The sequence below is a fragment of the Leptonychotes weddellii genome, chromosome 7 (genome assembly GCF_054177405.1).
Source record: "Leptonychotes weddellii isolate Sample4059 chromosome 7, ASM5417740v2, whole genome shotgun sequence".
Taxonomy (NCBI): domain Eukaryota; kingdom Metazoa; phylum Chordata; class Mammalia; order Carnivora; family Phocidae; genus Leptonychotes; species Leptonychotes weddellii.
The window spans coordinates 48,787,669-48,813,547 of NC_138375.1; the positions used below are offsets into that span (position 1 = coordinate 48,787,669).

A 25,879-nucleotide genomic window follows, 5' to 3' on the forward strand; every position below is an offset into this window, starting at 1 on the left:
TATATGTTAAAAAAAAAAAAAAGAAGAAGATGTCACGAAGGGAAGAATGAAGGGGAAATCAGAGGGGGAGATGAACCATGAGAGACTGTGGACTCTGAGAAACAAACTGAGGGTTCCAGAGGGGAGTGGGGTGGGTGGATGGGTTAGCCTAGTGATGGGTATTAAAGAGGGCACATACTGCATGGAGCACTGGGTGTTATATGCAAACAGTGAATCATGGAACACTACATCAAAAACTAATGATGTAATGTATGGTGATTAACATAACATAATAAAATAATAAATAAATAAATAAATAAATAAATAAATAAATAAATAAATAAATAAAATGGAGTCACTTGTGTCAGGGTAAAAAATGGAGATCGTCAACATAGGTGCATAAAGAACAAAACGTAACCTCGCCTAACAGGAATTTACAACTCCCCTCAGAGATCAGCAGAGGATGTCAAACAGTCCTCAAACACCAAGTCTGCTCACACCATCTCTGGACTTCCTTGTTGCTCTGGACTCAGGTACCCTGATCCAAATAAGAAGGCCATTAGGCAACCAATCAGATAAAAAAGCCAAATAGCTTTTGTGTTTACCCTATAAAAATCCCTTTCTTTGTGAGCAACCTGGAACTCCCTGCTCTGTAGCCTTGAGCTTCCTGGCTTGCAGGTCAAAACTATTGCAATAAACTCATCTTTCTGCTTTGTTCTACTCAGTATGCAGAGTTTGGTTTTGCACTATAACCTGGTCCCTGGAGAGAGCAGAGACCATCAGGAGAGAGCATGTACTCCATTAGTCTTTGCCTGCCCCATACTAGTCTACATCATCTAGATTCAACTTGCTCTTACCCCTTTTCCAATTGTGCTGTTTAAACTTATTTCTACTTCTTTATCACTATAATGTCCCCCCCTAGTTCTAAATATCAAGGGGCCAACACACCAAAGTTTTCATAGCAATAGTCTGCAACATCTTTGGAGTGAAAAAGATCAAGTTTATTTTAGTCCAACAAGCCTTGAAAACATCCTAGTTTCATATTAATTTATGTCAGGCCATGGTGAGAGACAGGGACAACATTTCAAACATACATAGTACATGTGACACTTAATTCACCAATTCAAGTGTGTAAGAAATTTCACATTTACTTCCCTTTAACCCAATTCTGTCATTATTCCCTTCTCCAGAGTTATGTGGGAATCTGGGGAGCTTATCAGCCCCTGAAAAATCAACAGAAGTCCATCTAATCTCCATTGTGATTGCTGCCAGTATCTTCACTGCCTGCTTTTCAGGGCCCCTTGAAGTGGGCAGTTCCGCTGTTGACTTGTCAATGGGGCACAAGGGACTTTGCCTTGCTAAGTTGCCCCAGAATTCAGCTTCCTGGGCACACAGATAGCCATTCCTTCTGAGATTTTGCCATTCTCTACCTGGGCACGAGGGTTGCAACCAAGATTCAAGATTATATCACATCATATTGTTCATGTTCCTTGGCGTCTTACCACTCTAGGAGAGGGGCAAGTGCTTTCTTAATCATTCACCTGGAAGTCTCTCTCATGCAGTCTGATGTCTGACTTTGCTAGATCTCTGTACTACACTAGAATGAATGGACAAAATGTACCCACTTGCCTGCTACTTCTGTCTCTATGAGTTTTCTCCAATGGACACTGCTATCTCAGATCTGATGTGTGTGTGCTCTCTGGTTATCTGCCTTTACTTGCACATCACACACCCTATGCCAGAAAAAGAAAAAAATGAATCTCTAGATTCATTCTTCTTTTTTTTTTTTTTTAGAAAAAGAAAGAGAGCAAGGGTGGGGTGGGGGATGGAGGGAGAAGGAGAGAGAGACTCTGACCTGAGAGAGAGAAATGACTCTGAGATCATGACCTGAGCTGAAATTAAGAGTTGGACATTTAATGGACTGAGCCACCCAGGCACCCCTAAACTTTTTTTTAATTCTGCAAACAGAATATTAGAGGATCCCTTGGTCAAGAAAATGAATGCCCACTAAAAAGCTCTATAAATAATACTTTTTGAATAAGATTTGTGGGTATCTCCCCATTTGTCTTATCACTAACGGCAGAGGTCATTATGCTGAATTACCTTGGTATAATTGACATTTTAGACCATATGATTCTTTGTTGTAGGGCCTGTCCTGTGCATTATAGGATGTTTGGCAGCATCCCTGGACTCTACCACTCAAAGACATAGCTCTTCCCTAGTGGTGACAATCAAACATGTCTCCAGACATTTGTCCCCTGGGGGGTAAAATCACCCTCAGATGCATGAGTCCATTTAGAAATAAGAAGGTAAATACAAGAAGTAGCAACTACAATGTTAAGTGCTTCGTCTCTAATGAACGTAAGTAAGGGATGAGAAGTGGGGGATAGGGGATTTGAGTCATAGCAGTAGATATGGAATTAGCTGTTCCTATTAGTGCTAAGAAGACAAAAGGGGTTAACTGCCAAATGTATAGGACAAATAATGTAAAAACTTACAAAAAAATGTTTTTCTTTGGGAACTGGGGAGTTCTTCATTGAAGAAGCTGTGTTTGAAAATTATCTTCAAGGGCTGTAATGATTGAGAAGAGTGGATAAAAGAGGGGGAAGACATTTCAGACAGAGGAAACTATGTTTAGGTGAGATTAAACATGCAAGTCAAGGAAAACCCCAGAGCACAGAGGACTGCAGAGTGCAGTACCACCCAACAGTGACCTGCTAGTCATGGTAGACCCTAGCGTTCTAGGAATCTGCTGTAACTCTAAAATATTTGAGAGGGGGATGTCAACCCAGTATTTGGGATTAGGAGGTGCCTACAGGGTTCTAGTCTTAGAGAGAGAATTAATGTGTTAATGTCCAGGTTTCAGAAAACTACCAAGATGAAGAGTATTGATTTAGGATGTCCTCATTATCTGAGGATAATTAATAACAGGAAAATTAAATCTATTGAAAAGGGGGCTATCAGTTCATATTAAATAATGAGAAAAAAATTTATAGGGACATTTATAATGAGAAGAGAAACCAAAGGTTATAAAATAACTTTATGTTATATTTAAAAGTTAGTTTATAATTACAAATATGTCCTATTACAACAAACAAAAAATGGATTAAGGGTTGAGTTTGTTTTTGTTTTGGTATGATTCTTTTGATAAAGTTGATTAGAGTTATAAGTCAGTATTTCCTTCATATTCAATTTTCAGATTTTTGCAAAATATTCTAGAGCTTCATCAATTTTCCCAAGGGCCTCTCCTTATCCTTTGATATTCAAATCATTCCCTTCTGAATTATCTATCCTGTCATCATCCTTTTTACAAGGTTTGCAACTTCATTTTGTAATCCATTTGTGTCCTAGTTACATTATAGATTCTGCCTGACAAAGACATTGACCTGATGGGTGGGCTAGACACAAGTGCTAATGAAGGAAAGAATCTCTGAGATCAGACTGATTTCGTAAGTGTTTGGTTCATTAGTGAGTATGTTCATCTTATGTCTACTATTGTAACTTTGGGGCAACTTGTGTCAACATTTATGTAACAAGAACTCCCAGTACCTACCACAATAGTCTTGAGCTTACATATAAAATAAAGGCTCTGTTGTCTGGGAGAATGACAAAGGAGAGTTAGTCAAACATTCTGGTTAACCGATAGTACTAGGGTTTATTTAACCTTTAACCTAAAACTCGTGGGAGTAAACAGGGAGACAACATCTCACTGTAACAGTCCGCTACTAAAAGAACAAAGCAACAGACTTCTTCTTCAATCAGAATAATGAACTGTCACAACCCAGTATTCACTTAATGCCCTGTTCCAGTGACTGTCAGCATTTGGTACCAATAATTAGACTAGAGTTTGTAAAAAATATCAAATGTGTCTATTCGTAAAACTCTGTGATTGGCAAAGTGACAAACAATACAATTTGGGGGTAGCTCTTTTTCTCCCAGTTATGAGTAACTTTCTCAACAGGCACATACTAACCATGGAAATCACAAGACCTAGTTACCAAATGTAAATCACTTAGACTTTTAGTTCAAAAACAGCATGAATAAGGCACTGCTGATATTCTCAGCACTAACTGCATCAAAATCACTCTTTCTCCATAGAATGCTAGATGACCTTCAAATCCATGTCCTTTTCTGACTTTCCTTGACATAATACTCTTTTCAGCATTCATCTTTCAAACGGTCTAATCTTTACTAATTTTATAATTAGGTGGTTTCAGAGTTTAAAAAAAGAATCCAAACTGATAACATCCTGACCATTCTGGATGACAATATTTCAATACAAGTTTAAGCAGCAACGATAAGGAAACTTATTAGGACATTCCCTTAAATCCTGGGATTAGTGAGTTTTCAAAAATAAATTCTACTTTGCAAGACTTTTCATGGACAGCTTGACTCACTTAATCCTTGGAAAATTTGCTCATTGTTCCCTTTTAGAACTGGCCCGTGCATTGTAGAATGTGTGGTTGCCTGGTGTTACTGAAAGGGCTGGCTGACTGTCTGCTGGCATTGTGTTTTATTGCCCAAAATGCCCACTTTGGCAATTATTTCTTTAGACTCTGATATTGCCTTTTCAAAATTTGTATATTACTGTTGGTAGGTATGAAGATTATATTTCCAAAAATAGCCACAGCAATATTTTTTGGTCTTCAATGCTCTTCCAGAACCTTGCAGCTGTCTATCAGGAAGTGGAGCCTATTTTCCCTGCCCCTGAACTGGACTAGGCTACTTGGCCAACAGAGAACAACAGAAGGAACGTGGCATGACTTCTGAAACTAGTTCATATGGACCAGATGGCTTCTGCCTGCTCACTTTCTCTATCTCTCTTTCTCTGTCTGTCTACATGCTTACCCTTGGAACCCAGCCACCATGCTATAAGAAAGCCCAGCAGCCACATGGAAAGGTCACATGCCAGTATTCTGGCCAGAGCCAAAGCTGAAGTCCCAGACAGCATTAAGGCCACACAGGTGAGTGAGTGAGTGAGTGAGTGAGTGAGTGAGTGAGTGACCCTTTGGAGAATTCCAGCTACCAGTCTTCAAGCTACTCTAGTCTACTCTGAGTATGGATTTGTAGTATGTAAATGGCATCAGAGTTTTAAGTCACTTGGCTTTGAGGTAGTTGTTGTTGTTGTTGTTTTTGTTAAATGTAGCCATACACAACCAACAGGAATAACACATTAATATTGGTACAAGTTAATTTTTCAGATTAGCTAGCCACTTTGTGGTACATATAAGGACCATGAGAGATTACAACATGAAAAGAAAAAGGAAGAAGAGAGATAATGTATCTAAAGCAAAACTTTTTCTGCTTATGTTGGGAAGCTAAACTTTAAAACTCTTAAAAGAAAACACAGGGGAAAAACTTCGTAACATTGGATTTGGCAATGATTTCTTGGATATGACACCAAAAGCATAGGCAACAAAAGAAAAAAAATAGAAAATTGGATTACATCAAAATGAAAAACTTTTATGCATTAAAGGACACTATGAACAGAGTGAAAATGCAACCTATGGAATGGGAGAAAATGTTTGTCAGCCATATATATGATAAGGGGTTAATATCCAAAATATATAAAGAATACCTACAACTCAACAACAACCTGCTTAAAAAATGGGCATAGGATTTGAATAGATATTTTTTCCAAAGAACATACACAGAATGTGAAAAGACACATCTCCATTCAGAACACAACATTCTGAAAAGAATGGGTGTTATTTCTTTTAGGCAGAAGAGAGAATGGGTGCTCAGACAAGTTAATAATGTTTCCAACATTGCACATCTAGAGCTAGCCTAAATCCAAAGAGGTTTAAGCACCAGACTACACTCTGCTAAGAAGAGCTTCTTGAGATCTCAGATTATGTATTTTGTTTCTGTGTGCCCAGACCTAGGTCTCAGAAGACACCTAATAAACATCAGTTGAAATAAAAAAGAAGAATAAAAAATAACATAAAAAGATGCCTAGCATCACTAATCATTAGAGAAATGCAAATTAAAACAACAGAAATAACTATTTCACGCCCATTAGGTTGGCTATTATCAAAAGAAAGAAAGAAAGAAAGAAAGAAAGAGAGAGAAAGAGAGAAAGAAAAAGAAAATAGCCAGTGTTGCCAAGGATGTATAGAAATTAGAGCCATTGTGCAATGTTGGTGGGAATGTAAAATGGTGCAACCACTATAGAAAACAGTATGGCAGTTCCTCAAAAAATTAAAAATAGAATTATAATATGATCCAGCAATCCCACTTTAATATACCCAAAATATTTGAAAGCAGGTTCTCAAAGAGACATTTGTATACCAATGTTCATGACAGCCTTATTCACAATAGCCAAAATATGGAAACAACCCAAGTGTCCTTTGATTGATAAATGGGTAAGCAAAATAGAGTACGTACATACAGTTTATTCATCCTTAAAAAGTAAAGACATTCTGACACATGCTACAACATGGGTGAACCTTGAGGACATCATGCTAAGTGAAATAAGCCAGTCACAAAGAAGACAAATACTGCATGATTACATTTTTCTAAAGATTTTATTTATTCATTTGACAGAGAGAGAGACAGCACAAGCAGGGGGAGGGGCAGGCAGAAAGAGAGGGAGAAGCAGGCTTCCCCACAGAGCAGGGACCCCAATGTGGGGCTCAATCCCAGGACCCTGGGATCACGACCTGAGCCAAAGGCAGACACAACCGACTGAACCAGCCAGGCGCCCCTCTATGATTACATTTATATGAAATGCCTAGAATAGTCAAATTCATAGACAAAAAGTAAAACAGTAGTTGCCAGGAGTTGGGGATCAAAGGGGACTTACTGTTTAATGGGTAGAGTTTCAGTTTGGGAAGATGAAAAAGTTCTGGAGATGGATGGTGACGATGGTTGCACAACAATGTGAATATACTTGATGCCACTGAACTATACACTTAAAATTGGTTACAATGGTAAATTTTACCTAATAAATATTTTCTGCAATAAAAAAATGGGCAAAGGATTTTCCAAATAAGATATTAAAATGACCAATAAACACATGAAAAGATGCTAGACGTTATTAGTCATTACGCAAATGCAAAACAAAACCATGAGATAACACATCATAGCCACTAGGATGGCAATCATCAAAACAACAGATAATTACAAGTGCTGACAAGATGTGGAGCAACTGGAACCCTCATAACATTGTTGGTGGGAAGGTACATGGTGCAGCTACTCTGGAAAACAGTTTGGCAATTGCTCAAAATGTTAAATATAGAGCTGCCATATGACTTATCAATTCCACTGCTAAGTAAATACCCCACAGAAATAAAAATATATATCCACACAACAACATGTGCATGAATGTAGCATTATTCATAACAACCGAAAAGTAGAAACAGCCCCATTATGGAGTGAACATGCTCCCCAAATTCATATGTTGAAGCCCTAAGCCCCAATGTGATGGGATTTGGAGGTTGCGGGGAGGGGGGCGGTCTGTGAGAGATAATTAGATTTGGATGAGGGTGGAGCCCACTTGATGGGTTTAGAGAGCTCTCCTTTCCATCCTCCCAACCCATGGGACCCCCTTTCCCCCTGCTATGTGAAGATAGAGCCAAAAGGTGGCTATATGCACACAGAAAAAGGGCTCTCACCAGGAACCAAATCTGTCCAGCACCTTAATCTTGGATTCCCCAGTCTCCGGAACTGTGCAGAGGACAGACTTTGTTCCACAGTGGATGTGTCATTTGTTTTGATACTCATAAGATGTCCCTATTAATTCCACTGTTTAAAAAAAAATGAAAATCTGAAACAGCAATAATTAATTCATAGCCCAAAAGGGGTTCTTAAGATCACATCCATTGCTAGCAATTTCCTAATAGGTTCTTACCCTTTTTTAAGCACTTTTTGTTAAAGGGTTTGTGAGTTAGAGAGTATTACAATAAGCTAGCCCTTAATTTCTCAAGCTAACCCAAAAGCTATTGTGAAATGACCATCTAAAAATTAAAAATAGTGATGTCTGGGTGCCTGGGTGGCTCAGTTGGTTAAGCGACTGCCTTTGGCTCAGGTCATGATCCTGGAGTCCCAGGACCGAGTCCCGCATCGGGCTCCCTGCTCAGCAGGGAGCCTGCTTCTCCCTCTGACCCTCCCCCCCTCTCATGTGCTCTCTCTCTCTCAAATAAATAAATAAAATCTTTAAAAAAAAAATAGTGATGTCTAAGACAGTGAGTTCAGTTGAACAGACCAAAGTATAATTGAACAATGAAATTCTGAACTTGGATTTCAGGTGTGGATAAAACATCATTCTTTTGTCCATGAACTTCAAATCATTTCATAAGTACCTCCATCAAGAAAGCATTTCTGGAGGGTCACCTGGGTGGCTCAGTCAGTTAAGCATCTAACTCTTGATCTCAGCTCAGGTCTTGATCTCAGGGTCATGAGTTCAAGCCCCATGTGGAGCTCATGCCCAGCATGGAGCCTACTTAAAAAAAAAAAAAAAAAAAAGGAAAGGAAAGGAAAGAAAGCATTTCTGGAGACGTAATTCAGCAGGGAATGTAAGATGTGCGATGGGAGAAATAGAAGAATGAAAAGTTAACCACAAGCCAGGTGACCCTGAAAAATCTCTGACCTCACTGCCCTCTCAAAGAAAATACGGATCACAACCTATTCTGAACTAAACTGTGTCCCCCTTAAAATTCATATGTTGAAGCCCTAATCCCACTGTCACTATATTTAGAAATAGGGCCTTTAAAGAGAGAAAGTTAAATGAGGTCCTAAGGATATGGCCCCTAAACTCAATACGACTGTTGTCATTGTAAGAAAAGGAAGAGGGGTGCCTATCTGGCTCAGATGGTAGAGCATGTGACTCTTGATCTCAGTGTTGTGAGTTCAAGCCACACATTGGGTGTGGGGCCTATTTAATTAAAAGAAGAAGAAGAAAAGAAGAAGAAGAAGAAAGAAGAAGAAGAAGAAGAAGAGAAACCAGCAAGATGGGAGCACACAGAAAAGTCCATGAGAGGACATTGCAAGAAGGTGGCCATCTGTAGACCAAGGAGAGGGCTTAGGAGAGTCCAAACCTGATAACACCTTCATCTTGGATTTCAGCCTCCAGAATATGAGAAAATAAGTTTCTGTCATTTAAGCTACTCAGTCTGTGATATTTTATTATGGCAACCTAGAAAACCAAAACAATTTTTGTCCTGAAAATCTGGCAAGGATTCTAGGAAGTTTGGATTAGAAAATACATGCGGAATTCCTTTGTCAACAATGAAGTGTACTAAAAACAGAGGATGCCATTACCTCTTTTTTTTTTTAAGATTATTTATTTATTTATTTGAGAAAGAGAGAGAAATAATGAGAGAGAGAACGAGAAGGGAGGAGAGGGAGAAGCAGGTTCCCCGCTGAGCAGGGAGCCCGACGCGGGGCTCGATCCCAGGACCCTGGGATCATGACCTGAGCCGAAGGCAAACGCTTAACCCACTGAGCCACCCAGGTGCCCCTGCCGTTACCTCTTGATTGGAATTATCACACACTTTCATATTAAGGGAATGTTCACTTAAGGAAAATGTTTAACAGAAGGAAGTCTAAAGAAAAACCTAAAATATTGGTTTATGTTTATTCGATTTCTATTAAGCCAACTCCTCCCAGTTTTTGAGCTCTTTTATCTGGCATATTAGGAGATAAATTCCTAGTTCAAGGTTAAAACAATTGGAAGACTAATTTATTATTGTAAGTAATGAAGGGCAAAGTCTTGATAACATTGCTCAGTTTAAATACACTTAGTCACTGATGTCAGCAGTGCTATGGGTTATAATTTATCTCCCAGAAGATTACTTATATTGATAGATAATGATATCTAACTCTTACCGAATTCTTACATGTTCTCTTTGCATGTATTAGTTCAATTAATCCTCACAATTTTTGATATGCTGTTAAAAAAGTACGAGGCTGTGAACTAGTAAGGAGGGAAACTGAGACCCAGACTGTAGTCTGACCATTGGTGTCTCAAACCACAGTTTTTAATTATTGGAAGTTCTTCTACAAGGCAAGGATTGGCAGGAAATGTCTTTTTTTTTTTTTTTAAGAGTTACTCATTTATTTTAGAGAGGAGGGGAGGGGCAGAGGGAAAGAGAAAATCTCAAGCAGACTCTGCATGGAGCGCAGAGCCTGACACAGGGCTCAATCTCACAACCCTGAGATCAATGACCTGAGCCAAAATCAAGAGTTGGATGCTCAACCGACTGAGCCACCCAGGTGCCCTGGCAGGAAATGTCTTATAGAAAGATTTGTATCAATGTTATTTGGCAGTATTATTTACCACATCCAAGTATTTTCATGCTCAGATACACTGTATTTATGGTTACATGATGTAAATATATGCATATTTCCATTAAAAATAGAAACACCCATAATATGTCTGAATTTGTTATTCTATTTGAGTTAGATCTATGCATGGGTGGCTTCCAACAAAAAGCTAGATATTTTAGAAGGCATAAGCAAATTGAAGCCTTGTTCTATCATATTTTAACTACACATGGGCACATAAAATGCATGTTTTTATTTATTACTCTTACTTCAACACTGATATAAAGGTCCTAAACTTGACAATCCAAAATATTTTAAATCAAGAAGAGAGTCCTGTAAATAATTTCAAAGTGGAAATTATGAACATAAAATAGCTATAGAAAACATAAACATGCATAAAGCATTTAGTGATGTTTCTTCACATCTAGTTAGAGAATTTCAAGCATGCTAAGTACATAGAATCTCTGCTCCTTTGTGTTGTTTGATTCCATTGTAATCTGTGAGTATTTGACTAGAAGCTTCTATAACAATACAGCTGACCAAATGTAAATTGACTAGTGTCATAGGAGGTTTTAGATTGTTCGAGTAGTCAGATGCTTCTTTTTCACTACTGGCTCTTTCCTGTCATTATTTAAACATGTGCAGATCTAGCTCATCTTTGAAAAGCAAAATATCTCTCTCAATATCATATGCACCCTGTGACCATTGCCTCCACCCCTCACAATCAGGCTCCCTGCAAGAGTGCTTTATATATCCATTGATTTCATTTTCTCTCTTTCTTGTTCATACATCATTTTATCCTCTTTACAGCATCAAGTACTGGTGCTCCCTCTGTCCTAAAAAAACTTTCTTTTGATTCCTATAACACATCCTTCTGTATTTCTTGTCTCTAACTGATTTACTTCCACAACTCAAATCATCCCCCTTTATTCTGATGAGTCCCAAAGCGATCTGCAGCACCTAAGGTTTCTCTGGGTGCTTTTTGGACATCACCACTTGGAAGTCCCTCAGGCATCACTAGCTCAAAGACTTCCCCCACAAACCTGGTCTTTTTCCTGTATTCCATGATTTGAGCATATAAACAGAATCTCCATTCAACCTACTGCTTAAACCAGAAATCTGAACATCATTACTGACTCTTCCTTCTTCCTGATCCCCTAACCAGTCAAATCTCATCAGTCTCTACAATCCATCCACTGTACCCCAAAAGGTCCCTTGAATCCATCTCCTTCTTTCCATTCCCACTCTTACTCCCTCGGTTCAATCTCATCACTTCTGTCCCAGGTTAAGGCAATGGTCTCTCAACTACTCTTCCCAACTCCACTGTTGGCCCCCTCTTCACAGTCTTCATGCCGATGCCCAGCAGTCATTCTAAATTACAATCCAATTGTGGCAATCCTTTAAATTCCATGGTTGGTTTTCTAAAACCTGTAGAATAAAGTCCAAAATCCCAAGCATAGTATACATGGTGTACATGGCCCTTTAGGATGAACAACTGCCTCTCTCCCCATCTCAGTTAGACACCACCCCCCACAACACCCTCCACACATTAGCCAGAGTAATGTATATTCCATTTACAGAAATCAATTCACTCTCTCTTTCCTCTGTGCCTTTCCACATACTGTTACTTTTGTCTGGAATGTCCTTTGCACCAGCCTCTTCAGTTGGCTAAATCTTTCAAAACTCAGATCAGGAGTTAGAGTGAAGGGGATAAAGAAACAAGGAACATGGTGACATAAAGCAAGGAAGGCCTTGACCAATTTAAGGCTAACGTAGAGAACAAAAGTTCTGACCTATGACATAACCTTATTCTAGTGCAGTGCAACAGAAAAAAAAGCAAGATTAGAAAATGCAATAATACTTCATTTTCCAAATCTCAACTCTGACAAAACCTTTTGTGTAGAGGTGTACATGTGTGCGCATGTGCTTTTGGGACGAAAGTGTAGCAGCCTAGGGAGAAACCTGAATAAGGGTGGGAACTGTTATCCAACCCCATTCCCACCCTCTCCTACCAAAGCAGCAGACCACAGAGAACCCCCCCTCCCCCCCAGGGTGGCCTTTAGACTAAAGACATGCACCTGGATGATAATGACCCAGCTTATCCTTCCAACCCCTATCATCACAGAAAATAATAACCAACACATCCTGTGGCCCAAAGTTATAATATTTTTAATCTGGGACTACAAAATACAAAATATTTTTAGTCTGGCACTTCTGATGTCCTCAATAAATATTTGTTGAATGGTCAGACAAAGTAAATAGGCAACATTGTCAAAATGTTGATAGCTACTGAAGCTGGGTAAGGAGTTTGAAATGTTCCAAAATAAAAACTTTTTTTAAATGCAGTATAATCCAAATTCAAATTATGTTTAAATTATATTTAGTTAACAGTAAATGGTAGCTACCAACAGGAAATATATAGAATATCCCTCAATTCTGAATAATATATGACAATAACATCAGAGTTCTTAGAGAACTAAGTAAGATCGTGTGGGTTTAAGTTCAGCACACACCCTGCCTGCCATGTGGGAAGTATGTAACAAATACAAACTCTTTTTATTATTGGCTGATCTTGGCTTTGAGCTCCGCACTCAAAAGAGTCTATGTCGATTGGACTAAATGCTAGCAGATCTTCCCCTGATGTCTCCCAGTGCCTTTATGTGGCAGTGGTTACGTGACAAAGTATAGTTTTGCATTGAATGTAGTGAAACCTCAATTAGTTGGAAGGCGTTACCTTATCTAAGGTAGTTAGAATCTCTGAACGGTAAGATATACCTGACATTACTAATCTATTTTCTACGTATCCTTCTCCCTGCCTCCCCCCCACCCAGACTATACACAATATCTCTGGTACCCCAGGGGCTAATAAAGAGTCAAAAAAGCCACTGCCAAGCAAGCTCTCTTCATATGAATGAGACTGAGTGGATGTTCTAGCGAACCGTTGGAGAGGTGGAAGGGGTTGTAATAACTAGTTCCAGGAAGGATCAGAAAGCAGAGTGGAAGCTACTCAGCTGAAATCCTTTTGATCCTCGATTCTTAGTCCCTCATCACAATTGGAAAAATCAACATACAAAAGTTCTGGACATTTGTCAGGGAGCATAAACAGAGGGTGAGGTGCAAAACCTCCTCCAATCTCCAGGATAGAGACAGAACCAGTTAGGAATTTCCCTGTGAGTCATGGCAGCATTTGACACAGGACCACCGTTATACCTGCTTGTTATAATTTTTGTTGCTCAAAGGCACTTCTACAGTCTACAATGTAGAGAATATGATTAAGTCTTCCTGTGATTGCCTGGGATTCTTGCCCAGCTTCAAGGCCGTTATTCTGAGCTTTGGTTCTTCCTGCACTTAACTGTTGACAGAGAAGAAAGTATGAAGATGGCGGCTGCAGATATCATTGAGCCTTGAAAATACCTGAGAAGCCAGTCATTTGAAATATTCCTGAAACTCATTACTAAATCTACACATCTTTACAAATAATTTCATAGCCAATGAATAGCTCATTTTCTTTCTTTCATCGTTGAGTCTTACATTTGCACATTTTTCTAATTAGGTCTTTTCAGTTATTTAAATGATAGTCTCTATTCTAATATTATGGAATAAAAATAACAGTGGGGGTGAGGGGAAGGAGAAGAGGTAAGTAAGGAATGTCCATTTGACTTGATTTATATTTAATCAATGTTTCTTTAGAGCTATTGAAACAATTACTTTCATGTAGGGAATTTCAGATTTTAAAAAATAATAACAAGATCCTAATGTGAGAGAAACATTTTTATCACATAAACACTAATATACTACCTAAAGCCTCGCGTGAAAATTTCAAGTATAAAAGACGTAGAAATCAATACATGCAATTTAGATAATTTTATTAGTTTTAACTAAACAATTCTAATACTCTGATTCTAGGCTGAGAAGACTAAATCTGACAATTGAGAAAACCCAATCGAATGTATGTTTAAGCAAGACATTTCAAAAGAAATGTTAGTAATTTAATGATAAAGGCTACCATTTAGCAAGTATTTACTGTGTTCTGGGCATAGTGCCTACCTCTTTATGTACTTTGCTTTATTTCTCTCAATAACCCTATGAATAGGGTACTTTGACTTGCCCAGAATGGAAACCAATGTGATTTAATAACTTGCTAAAAGTCACATAGCTAGTTAGTAACCTATGATTTGAAAATAAGTTTTATTCCAAAGTCTATGTGTTTATAGTGTTCATAAGATTACACGTTTTACCAGGACAGGGACCAATATATTTTGTTCTCCATGGCACATATTATGTGTTCGAAAGATATTAGTAAATGAGTGTATATATATACATACATATGTAGGAATATATACATTTATATTCCTAATTCTGTAACTAAAAGCCAAAAGAGAAACATGTACATTTATAAACTCACACATTATTGTAGTGAGTACTTTTTAAATGTTTTAAATTGTCCATTTATACTCACTATGTTAGTTTGTTTACAAGGAGGACCAAGGCCCCTTCCCCATTTGAAAAGCTGAATTTTGTCAGCTAACCTGATTTTGTAGCTGAGGTATTATTTTGAGGTATTAACTTTTCTCCCAGTTTTCCCTCCCCTTTCCTCTCCACAACTCTGCCCCCATTTCGGGGCTTGGTTCTGTGACATTGCCTAAAGAAAATACATCTCAGAGAAAAGAGTAGAGATACCAGCAAATCTTTCAGATTTTCACTTTTCATAGCTCAGAGAGCCACTAACCAGGAAGAGGTCATGATAACAGAGACATCCAAGTACAGTTCATGAGAACTGATAACTGACTCTGCTCACCAGTCCTCAGAGGGAGGGAGTCCAAGAAGGCTTCAGGCTAATTATTTTCCCACCAACATGGCATGGGCTCACTTCACACATGAGTCTGTGGACTTAGATTCATAGTTCCTACAAATATTTTCCCATGTACTTTCCTCTTAAGAGTCAACCACACACCTTCCATTTTAAGCCATTAAAAAACTACCAACTTTCTCTTTCAATCTGCTCAAAAATAAAATTCAGAAAATTGGTAAAGACCAAGAATTTACCTAGCCCAACTCCATTCTTGGTATACCAAAAGTAAAATAAAGCAAGAATCAATTGATTTCCAAAGCTCACAAGGAGAAACCTATGGAATTTAATACACCGCCGCATAGAAAAATTCATCACCTCTCCCTGTGTGATGAAAAATTAAGGCTTTACTTTGTGTTTTGTAACCAGCCACTGTATTTTTATAAAGAGAGGCCGAACAACTCTACTAAACCGCAGGGAACAAAAACTCCCAGTACATTCTGGAATGACATTCTGGCCAATCCGGCTGCCAGAAGAGACCTCAGCCAGGACAGGGTGCGTGCAGCATCTAGTTCGATCTCCTCCTCATTGAAGACACTTTAGGAAATTCTCCAATGAGAGACGCTTAGGGGTAGGGGGCGTGGTCTCAAGGGGCGGAGACTTTGTCTCCGGGATAATGGGAAGTGTGTGCTAATTGGCTGGACTTCCTCCCTCACAGACCAGCCCTCTTTGGACCGCTGGGGCCATCCATCAAAAGAACTACACCAATCAGAGGCTAAAATCCCCCCCCTTCCCTTCCCACCAGGGGAAAGCCCCGCCCTCCAATATATGACTCAGTCGCTCCGGCGCGGCCCCTTCGGCTCCGAGCTGATCCTGTCGTGGGCAGTGTCGTCAGGGCGGCGCTGCAGAGACCTCCACCCAGGACGGCTCCCCCTCCCCGGGCCTCTCCCCTCTTACCCGCGAGTCCCCTCGCCTCGTGGGCCTGTCGGATCTGATATCGTGGAGTGAGGTGAGAGCAGGCCCGGGGAGGGTGGTTACCGCTGAAGAGCCGCAGTCGCGGTCAAGGTGAGCTGGGACTTCGGGGTTGACTTCGTGGTGCGGCTAGGGAGCAGGGTTGGGGGCGTGAGGTGAGGGATAGGTCCGGCCCGCGCTCTTTTCCTCGATTAACTCTCCCGTTGCTGTAAGCAACAAGTCCAGGCTAGTCCGAGCTTGGAGGGGCGGGGCCAGATCCGACCTCCTGAGAGTGTTACTGTCAGGTCGGCCAGCTCCCAGGGACCAGCCCAGGGCAAAAAGAGCTGGACCCATAAAGTTAGAGGTTCCTCATTTGCCCACCCCTTCCGTCGCGCAACTTTAAAGATCCCCTGCCTACCTGTCTTTCACTTGGGAGGTATCCTTGTATCTGGGGCTTAGCTTGTGGCCGGGACATAGAAGCTGTGGAATACCGATTCTTAAAATTAATGAAACTCCCAGGTTCATTTTGCAACTTAAATTAGTCTCCCGCCCTCACTACGTGTTCCTGTAGCACCCTTTAAGTTTCCTTTCCTGACACCAATAAAAGTTAACAATTATTGAGTGCCGTGCGTCAAGCATTGTGCAAAACTCTACGTGAATCATGTTAATTTAATTTTAACAGCCATTCAGAGAGAGAAATATTGTTACCTCGTTTTACAGAGGTAGAAATAAATTCATTATTATTGCCCAACGTTTCTTAGGTACCTATGTGCTAAGCACTATACCTAGGTGATCTCATTTTTCCACACAAGCCTCTGAGGTAGGTAGTAACTTCATACCCACTTTACAGATGATGAAATAGGGATGAAGTAAAATTAACTAACATTAACAGTTTATACTGTTAATATATGGCAGAATTACATACTACCATCTAATTTCAAAGTTTTGGCACCCTTCTTACAGCATTGATATTGTTATCTCTTGACAATGAATGACTTGAACAAGTATTTCTTGAAGATTTGCCTTTTTTTTTAAGGTATGGCTCCTGCCCTCTAGGAACTCACAATATAGGATGTGACCAACTGGTGGGATGGGAGGTGGGGGGGATTGTAACAGATGGCACTTTGCAACGACTTAGATTCACTAGCGGCATCGGGGAGGGGAGACTTGTGTTATAAAGCACTTGGCATGATACAAGGCAGGAAGGGCTTTTCTTACACTCCTTTCTGGGCCTTGTTCTATATATAGATGATTGAGGTACTGACAACAACTGACTCTCAGAAACTGCTACACCAGCTGAATGCCCTGTTGGAACAGGAGTCGAGATGTCAGCCAAAGGTCTGCGGCTTGAGACTAATTGAATCTGCACACGATAATGGCCTCAGAATGACTGCAAGGCTAAGGGACTTTGAAGTAAAAGATCTTCTTAGTCTAACTCAGTTCTTTGGCTTCGACACGGAGACATTTTCTCTTGCTGTGAATTTACTGGACAGATTCCTGTCCAAAATGAAGGTATGTTTAAAGCTACATTACACTATTTCTTAGTTTTGCTTATTGTGTTTTGGAGATGGAATTGCTCTAGCTTTGGGATGGCATTCATAAACTTGACCTTTTTTATTTTCTTCAAGTAGCCAAAACATTGTGATAGTTCTGTGTACGTTCTGTATACATTCTGTACACAGAACGATATGATGAATGCTTCCGTATAATCAAGCATAATGCATCGTTAAATTTAACTTCTGACATTGAAAAATAGACTAATAGCAAATAATTGCAGACTCTCCCAATATGAGAGTTGGCTGTTGTTTATAAATTGAAAGAAGTGTGTTAGAGGTAGAATGCTAGATTGTGGTTAAGAATTAGAGGTTTGTTTTTTGGTGGGTTGTTTTTTTTTTTTCTTTTTTTGGATGCTGTGAACCACTTGGTCGGTAAAGCATATTTCTTAATCTCCAGTCATATATAAGGTTCTAATTGTTGTGGCCTTAGACCTATTCAGATCTTGCTTATGCTTGCCATTTTTAACATCAGTTGGCATACAGTTGAGAAGAGAATATCTTCTGAAGGAGAAGCATTTATATAATTATTTCCCTATACTGGATAAGCAGGACATCCATGTAGCTTTCAGAGCTTGCTTAACTGTTAAATACATCGGCCTTCTCTGTGCCAATGGTCATTCATGGATGAGATGATGTGACAACTGGAATGGAACTCATCTTTTAGTCCTCAGTACCTAACACAACACGTCATATACAGAAGAAACTCCATATTTGTTGAATTGGATGGTTCAAGAAACTTGCTCGACAGATTAAACTATTCTTTAGGCACCTTGTGCAAGCACTACCTTTGAATCTATAAATGTTGCACAGATAAATAATATACATCTGTCCCTTGGGGCGCCTGGGTGGCTCAGTCGTTAAGTGTCTGCCTTAGGCTCAGGTCATGATCCCAGGGTCCTGGGATCGAGCCCCGCATTGGGCTCTCTGCTCCGTGGGAAGCCTGCTTCTCCTTCTCCCACTCCCTGCTTCTCCTTCTCCCACTCCCCCTGCTTGTGTTCCCTCTCTCGCTCTGTCTCTCTCTGCTAAATAAATAAATAAAATCTGTCCCTTAAGGATATTACAATCTTACATGAAAATAGTATTTGTACCAATAACTATCAAACAATGCAAGGCATAATAAGAAAGATAATTAAACCAAGTATGTTGCTGAAGGGGTTCCAAGAAAAGGAGGGTACAAACACTGGTAAAAGCTTCTTAAAGTTTCATTTAACTTGGAACTTAGGATGGATAGAAGTTTGACCCTGTCACATTGTAGACATTCAGGCAATGATAAATAAATAAGAGAACGGTAATGGATAGAGCTTTACAGGCAGAGTAAAAGAGTGTGTGCCAAAGTATTTAAAAATGATTTTATGTGTTAACTACAAAGAAAACAGCCTGGAAAAACACAACATCCTAGAAATAAATTTTGTGTACCTTCCATAAGCAGTTTTAGTCCTTCTATAAGCCTTTGACCAGTTAATTTATTTGGTCCAACTAGAACTTAGTGCTTACAGTTCTATAATGATTTAGGAAGAAAAAAAAAAATTTATGGACTGAAGTCAAACATTATACTGAAACTTAGTCCAGTTTCTCCAAAATTGGTTGCAAGTGGGTACATAGCGTCGACAGGCTGCAGTTAAGGTATGATTAGATCTCGTTAACTCCTGCACAGTTGAGAAATAATACCTCAAAGATACATTTTCATAATGATGGATCTGATTATCCTTTATGTTTTAATTGAAATAAGCTAAAACATGGGCTTATTGTCTTTTTTAGGTACAGCCCAAGCACCTGGGGTGTGTTGGGCTGAGCTGCTTCTATTTGGCTGTTAAATCAATAGAAGAGGAAAGGAATGTCCCGTTGGCAACTGACTTGATCCGAATAAGCCAGTATAGATTTACGGTTTCAGACTTGATGAGAATGGAAAAGATTGTATTGGAGAAGGTGTGTTGGAAAGTCAAAGCTACTACTGCCTTTCAGTTTCTGCAACTCTACTATTCACTCATTCAAGAAAACTTACCAATTGAAAGGTATGTAATCTTTGTTTTGACCAGAGGAGATTTGGAAATCAGAATGGTATTCTGGATGTTGCATAAAATCAGTATTTTGGGATAATTCCAATCAAAATAAGTAAAATGAGAAAAAAAAAAAAAGTAAAATGACAGCTGCAGCTTCTTGGATTTCACTTCACTGTCCAGCAGAAGTGAGACTTTAAGTTGTCAACAGCTTTTTGAAGTCTGTGAAGGCTAATTCTTGGGATTAAAGGACATTTCAACATTTTTTTATTACATTTTCCACTTTACAGACTACTTAACTCATAGAACCTAGTAAGTAAGCATCTAACAGATTTATGGAAAAAGAACTTCAGTAGCTGCAGAAATAGATTAAAATGAGAAGAAAAATAACTTGATGGTTGTGATATGATACTTTTTTGGCAGGGGTGGGGGGGAGCAAATTATTTAAAATTCATATATGGTATCTTTAAGAAGTTAATGCCCCTGAAAGAAGGGGAATTCTTCAAATAATTTATTTTCTGTGATAAGTGTGCATAAACTTCATTTTAAAATGACTTCTTTGTTGTTCTAAACATCTGTCTTTTGACTACATGTAAAATTATCTACATAAAATTAATCTCATTTTCATTTTCTATTTAAAGGAGGAATAGCCTTAATTTTGAAAGACTAGAAGCTCAACTTAAGGCATGCCACTGCAGGATCATATTTTCTAAAGCAAAGGTAAATATTTTATAAAGATTAAACCTATTTATATACCTATTTTCTATTCAACACTTACTTTAAAATTTATCTCTTTTAGCCTTCTGTGTTGGCATTATCTATCATTGCACTGGAGATCCAAGCACAGAAGTGTGTAGAGTTAACAGAAGGAATAGAATGTCTTCAGACACATTGCAAGGTATGTCAAGGTCATAACCTAAATGGTGTTAACAGCTGTAAAAGAAACTAAACCACTTGTACTATCTCCTGAAGTAAAATGAGTTGTCATGTGTCTGAAACTTGAGTAGCTTACTTATCCTCAAATTTATTTAACAAGGAAAGACACATGTTAGTAAGATTGCAATTATTGCTGTGGTTAAATACTATAGGACTTTTGATTTTAGAGAGAGCGAGCAGGGATGGGGGGTGGGGAGGAGTGAGAGGAGAGAGAGAGAATCTCAAGCTGACTCCCCACTGAGCGTGGAGCCTGACATGGGGCCCAATTCCATGACCGTGAGATCATGACCTGAGCTGAAATCAAGAGTCGGATCTTTAACCACCTGAGCCACCCAGGCCCCCCATGTAGGACTTTTATTTTTATTGACTAATATTTTTTTTTTACTTTATGTACAGATAAATGGCAGAGATTTGACCTTCTGGCAAGAACTTGTATCCAAGTGTTTAACTGAATATTCATCAAACAAGTGTTCCAAACCAAATGTTCAGAAGTTGAAATGGATTGTTTCTGGACGTACTGCACGGCAATTGAAGCATAGTTACTACAGAATAACCCACCTTCCAACAATTCCTGAAATGGTCCCTTAATTGGTAAATGTGGTTCATAGTTACTCTCCATATGAAGAAAATTTTCTAATGCTATAGTTTTATTCTATAATTCAAGAATTAAAATTGAATTCTTTTCAAAATAAACAAGACGGAGTTAGAATAGCAATGGGGAAAATGACTTCACTGATCTAGTCAGTTAATATTTTGAGGGCATTTACTACCTTCAAAATACAATACCCTAAGAGTAAGGAATTATCTAATCTTTGGTATGTACATTAGCCATTTCATTAAATTATCAGCTTAGAAAATCATATCCTCCGGGACACCTGGGTGGCTCAGTCAGTTGGGCGTCTGCCTTCGGCTCAGGTCATGATCCCAGGGTCCTGGGATCGAGTCCCGCATCGGGCTCCATGCTCAGCAGGGAGCCTGCTTCTCCCTCTGCTGTGCTCTCTCTCTCTGACAAATGAATAAATAAAAAATCTTTTAAAAAAAAAAAATCATATCCTCCTTAATAACCTAAATTTTAAAAGAAACACTAAGACACTATTTTTCACACCATTTTGCTATATGTAGACTTTAAAGTTAACACAAGCCTGAGCAGGACAACAGAACCAAAAGTTTGAACGGTAAATTATCTAGTTTGAGACTGTTAGCTTATAAGCTTGTATAATAGCAGTTGGAACACTGGAAAGTAGTTATATGCATAAAAAAACAAAAATCTCATTACTAATATAGAATATACATTCTTGCCATCTGAATTTAACGGAGTGATTTAACTTTTTCCTACTCAAAACTAAATGTTAACACATCTACATGTGACATGATTATAAATCTTTGATTAAACAGTTCATTTTTAACAGCTGATAATATCTATGTTTGGCAGAATTCTAATAACTTGATTTTTTTGTTTGTTTAAATAGGATTGTTACAGCAACAAAAAGCTCTTCTCTGAAGCCTTTCTCCACAATCCGGAGCTATGGATTCCATAATGTTATAATGGATTTAAGCTGTGAAGCCTCAGAACATCACAACTAGATTAGCATTGATGTTCTCAGATTTGGGAAAACTACCTAATTAACAAGCTGTAGTGGAATTCAATTAAATTTGAATTCATCTGTGAGGCATACGAATCAAAGCTAAGAGCATAAATGTGAAATGTTAATAACAAGCCTGGGAAGGTAAACTGTGAATCTTCGTCTCTAACATTGACCCAACCTTCTATATTGGGTCAGTATATTGTATTTAGGTGTTCTTAAAAGTGGTAACCTAATTAAATTCTAAATTAGGAGGTATACATCAAAACCAACATTTCACAAATGCACTTTTAAGGCATAACAAGAAGGGTCACTATTAGGCAGTGAAAATGGTTTCTTGGTATCTATAGTGCAAGTAATAGATAATCCAGAGATTGGACTTTATTGATACTTGGGAATTACACTTAAATTTGAAGGCATTTTATAAAAGGAAAACTACACGCCTAGTCATTTTGGCATATTAAGTTATCTTTAATATTTTTTCTAAAAAACTGGTGATGTTTATATCCATGATGAAATTTACACAGTATCTACTGCCTCCATCTAATCCCATCAAGAAAATTTGTTTTTATTGTATTAGTAATTCAAAATAACGTCGCTCCAAAAACTTGCTGATTTAACACTCCAGAAGTTTTTACTAAGGGCTGTTTTTATTAAGCAGTTTTTATAAAAACTGCTATTGCTTCTAATTTAGAATTCTTAAAGGAAGAGAATGTACTTTCACTAATTGCCCCTCCTGTGCCAAAAGAAAGTCTAAAAAAGTAAGTAGGCATCTTCATAATTATAAAGTTGTTAAGGTAGTATTCGAGATCTTCTATTAAGTCAGTGACTATAAGGAGATCTACGGCATTAAAAATGTTGTAAACAGTTACTCAGTGCAGCAAGTAGCCTGAGTCCATCCATAATGGCTGTACCCAATTTTGACATCATGTTATCAGTAAATGTGCACTGGAAAATAAACCAAAGAACCACAATATATCTTATACTTTTGTGAACTGTGTTCTATGGATAACTTCAGTTTTCCCAAAAGGCTGATATATTTCAATAATTTGACTACATCAGTGTTAATTCTGAGTTGGCAGAGGTAGTCTAACCAACTACCATTATGTTTTGGTACTAAGGGATATTATCTTTCAATAAAGTTATTGAAATGCATTCCTTTGCTGGGTAGTTCTCTTTGTTTCTGTTCTGATTTAACTGTGATACCAGAACCACAATAAAAAGCTATCTCCACTCAGTATATTTAAATTTAGCAGGAAGATGCACGATAACAGAAACAAAATCCCTGTTAACAGTATAGCTATTGCCTAATTGATGCTTTACTTTCTAATGGCTTTTCAGAAGACACAAGATTAGGACAAATATGTTTAATGTGCATTAAAAAGTTGGTGATGTAGTACTGGTAACTTGTCATTTAGATTCATCACTACTATGGGTATTCTCAATACAAATTCACCCTTATATTCTGCCCAACTGAAGTTCTGTGCAAACTGCCTTACCTTAAAAGGCATCCCAGCAAGGTGGTTGTTAATGACAGGTAATTATGTTAGTCTGCTAACATATTGTGTTAGTCTGCTGAGATTGGTAATTGGAACTGAAACATAGGATTTTGAAGTGTTCATGTTTAATTAAACTAAGAAGGCAAAGTGAACACTGCAGAGTTATTGAAACAAAAACTTAGAAGGAAAATTCCTTTTGCACTTGACTAATAAGATTAGATATATTTAATAATCCCTCTTTTCAGTGTAATTTTTAAAAAGGGCACCTGAACCTTATGTATTTCTACTTATGAGGCATACTATCTAAAACAAGAGACGGGTGCCAGGGTGGGCAGTCAGTTGAGCATCTGACTCTTGGTTTTGGCCCAGCTCATGATCTCAGGGTTGTGGGATCAAGCCCTGCATCTGGCTCTGGGCTCAGCATGGAGTCTGCTCTCTCCTGCCTCCCTTTGCCCCTCCTACTCATGCCCTCTCTCTCTTTCTCAAATAAATAAATCTTAAAAAGAAAACAACAACAACAAAACACATTTCTGGGGTGCCTAGCTGGCTCAGTCCAAAGAGCATGCAACTCTTGATCTTGGGGGTCTTAAGTTCAAGCCCCATGTTGGGCATAGAGCTTACTTAAAAAAATAACACATTTCTCATCTAACATTTGTGATTAGCAATAATGATTTTTTACTGTCAGGCACTACTGTCGTGTTTTATATGAATCCTCTCATCTAATCCTCCAAACGGAATCAGGATATCCAAATTTACAAATGAACTGGAGTCACACAGAAGGTGGCTGATTAGCCCAAGGTCACATACCTGGTAATTGGAGTTAGAATTCAAATTCAGGCAAAGGCTTTGTTCTTAGCCACTCTGCACATTACCTCCCAAACAGAAAATTAAATGGACTGATGAAATTGAATAATTTCCAAACAAAACTGTATTCTGGCCACATTAATTTCAGGGTTGCCATCATGATCATAAAAGAAGAATAACACCTTGGAATTTATTTTCCCTATTTTGTAATAGATTAATTTTTATAAAATGTATTATTGCTTACTAAGTTTAACCTGTAAATTTTCATAAACCAAAACCAGTAAACATAAGTCAAATAAGATGGATTAAGATAAGCCAATTTTGGGGGGGCACCTGGCTGGCTCAGCTAGTAGAACATGCAATTCATGATCTCAGGGTCGTTTGAGTCCCACAATGGGAGTAGAGAATCTGTAAAAAAAAATAAAATCCCAAAGAAAAATAAAAGTCAATGTTTTACATTAATTTGACAAAGTAGATTTTGGAGCAAGTAAAATGATCAGGATTAAAAAGGGATCATTAAATAATGATAAAAGAATCAATTTACCAAGAAGACTGGACAATCCTAAATTTGTAGGCACCTAACATCAGAACTTCAAATACAAGAAGCGCATTGGAAAGAAAAATGGACAAAGTTTCAACTACAGTTGGAGATTTAAACACTCTTCTCAGTCATCTATAGAACTACTAAGAAATCAGCAAGAACATAGAAAAATTGAGTAATACCAATAACCAAGTGGATCTACTTGACAAAAAATTTCATCCTAAAACAACAGAATAAGCATTCTTTTAAAATACACAGGGAATATTCACCAAGACAGACTATATCCTGGGTCACAAAAAACCCTGAAGAAATTTAAAAGAACTAAAATTATAAAGTATGTTCTCTGATCATAAACTAGAAATACCAGGTAACAGGAAAATCTACAAACACTTGGAAATAACAGAGTTCTGAATAATTTAGGACTCTAAGGGAAATTCTTTTTTTTTGTTTTCCTAAGGGAAATTCTAAAGAGTAAAATAATTTGAACTGAATGAAAATATCAAAATATATGAAATGTAGCTAAACCAGTGCTTAGAGTAATTCACATTATTATTTATTTTTTTTTTGAGAGAGAATGAGATAGAGAGAGAGAGCATGAGAGGGGGGAGGGTCAGAGGGAGAAGCAGACTCCCTGCTGAGCAAGGAGCCCGATGCGGGACTCGATCCTGGGACTCCAGGATCATGACCTGAGCCGAAGGCAGTCGCTTAACCAACTGAGCCACCCAGGCGCCCAGTAATTCACATTATTAATTGGCTTTTATTAAGAAAAAAAGTCTCAAAGCTTCCACATAAAGAAACTAGAAAAAGAGCAGAATAAACCCACAAAGCAAGCAGATGGGAAAAGGTCATTAAAAAAAAGGGGTTTAAAAATCAGTGAAACTGAAAATAAGGAAAATCAACAAAATAAAAAATTAATTCTTTGAAAAAAGCAATAAAATTGATGAATCTCCAGCAAGAATGACAAAAAAAGAAATTACC

At 38.2% G+C, this 25,879-nt stretch overlaps 1 protein-coding gene across 1 annotated transcript; it reads left to right on the top strand.

Moving 5' to 3' along the window:
• The first annotated feature begins 15,870 nt into the window (after positions 1–15,870).
• CCNG1 (cyclin G1) lies at positions 15,871–23,212 on the top strand. Its single transcript, XM_006737602.3, has 7 exons — positions 15,871–16,099; positions 17,234–17,497; positions 19,300–19,553; positions 20,180–20,258; positions 20,338–20,436; positions 20,871–21,065; positions 21,944–23,212. Exons 2-6 carry the CDS (start codon positions 17,234–17,236, stop codon positions 21,060–21,062), a joined length of 888 nt encoding a protein of 295 aa, XP_006737665.1. The 5' UTR covers positions 15,871–16,099; the 3' UTR covers positions 21,063–21,065; positions 21,944–23,212.
• The last annotated feature ends 2,667 nt before the right edge of the window (positions 23,213–25,879 follow it).

What these genes read in the sequence shown, in the direction of transcription:
- CCNG1 (XM_006737602.3), top strand. Translation starts at nt 17,234, where the DNA reads ATGATTGAGGTACTGACAACAACTGACTCTCAGAAACTGCTACACCAG. An exon ending in GATTCCTGTCCAAAATGAAG is followed by an intron (nt 17,498 to 19,299) that starts GTATGTTTAAAG and finishes TGTCTTTTTTAG; the next exon opens with GTACAGCCCAAGCACCTGGG. An exon ending in TCATATTTTCTAAAGCAAAG is followed by an intron (nt 20,259 to 20,337) that starts GTAAATATTTTA and finishes TATCTCTTTTAG; the next exon opens with CCTTCTGTGTTGGCATTATC.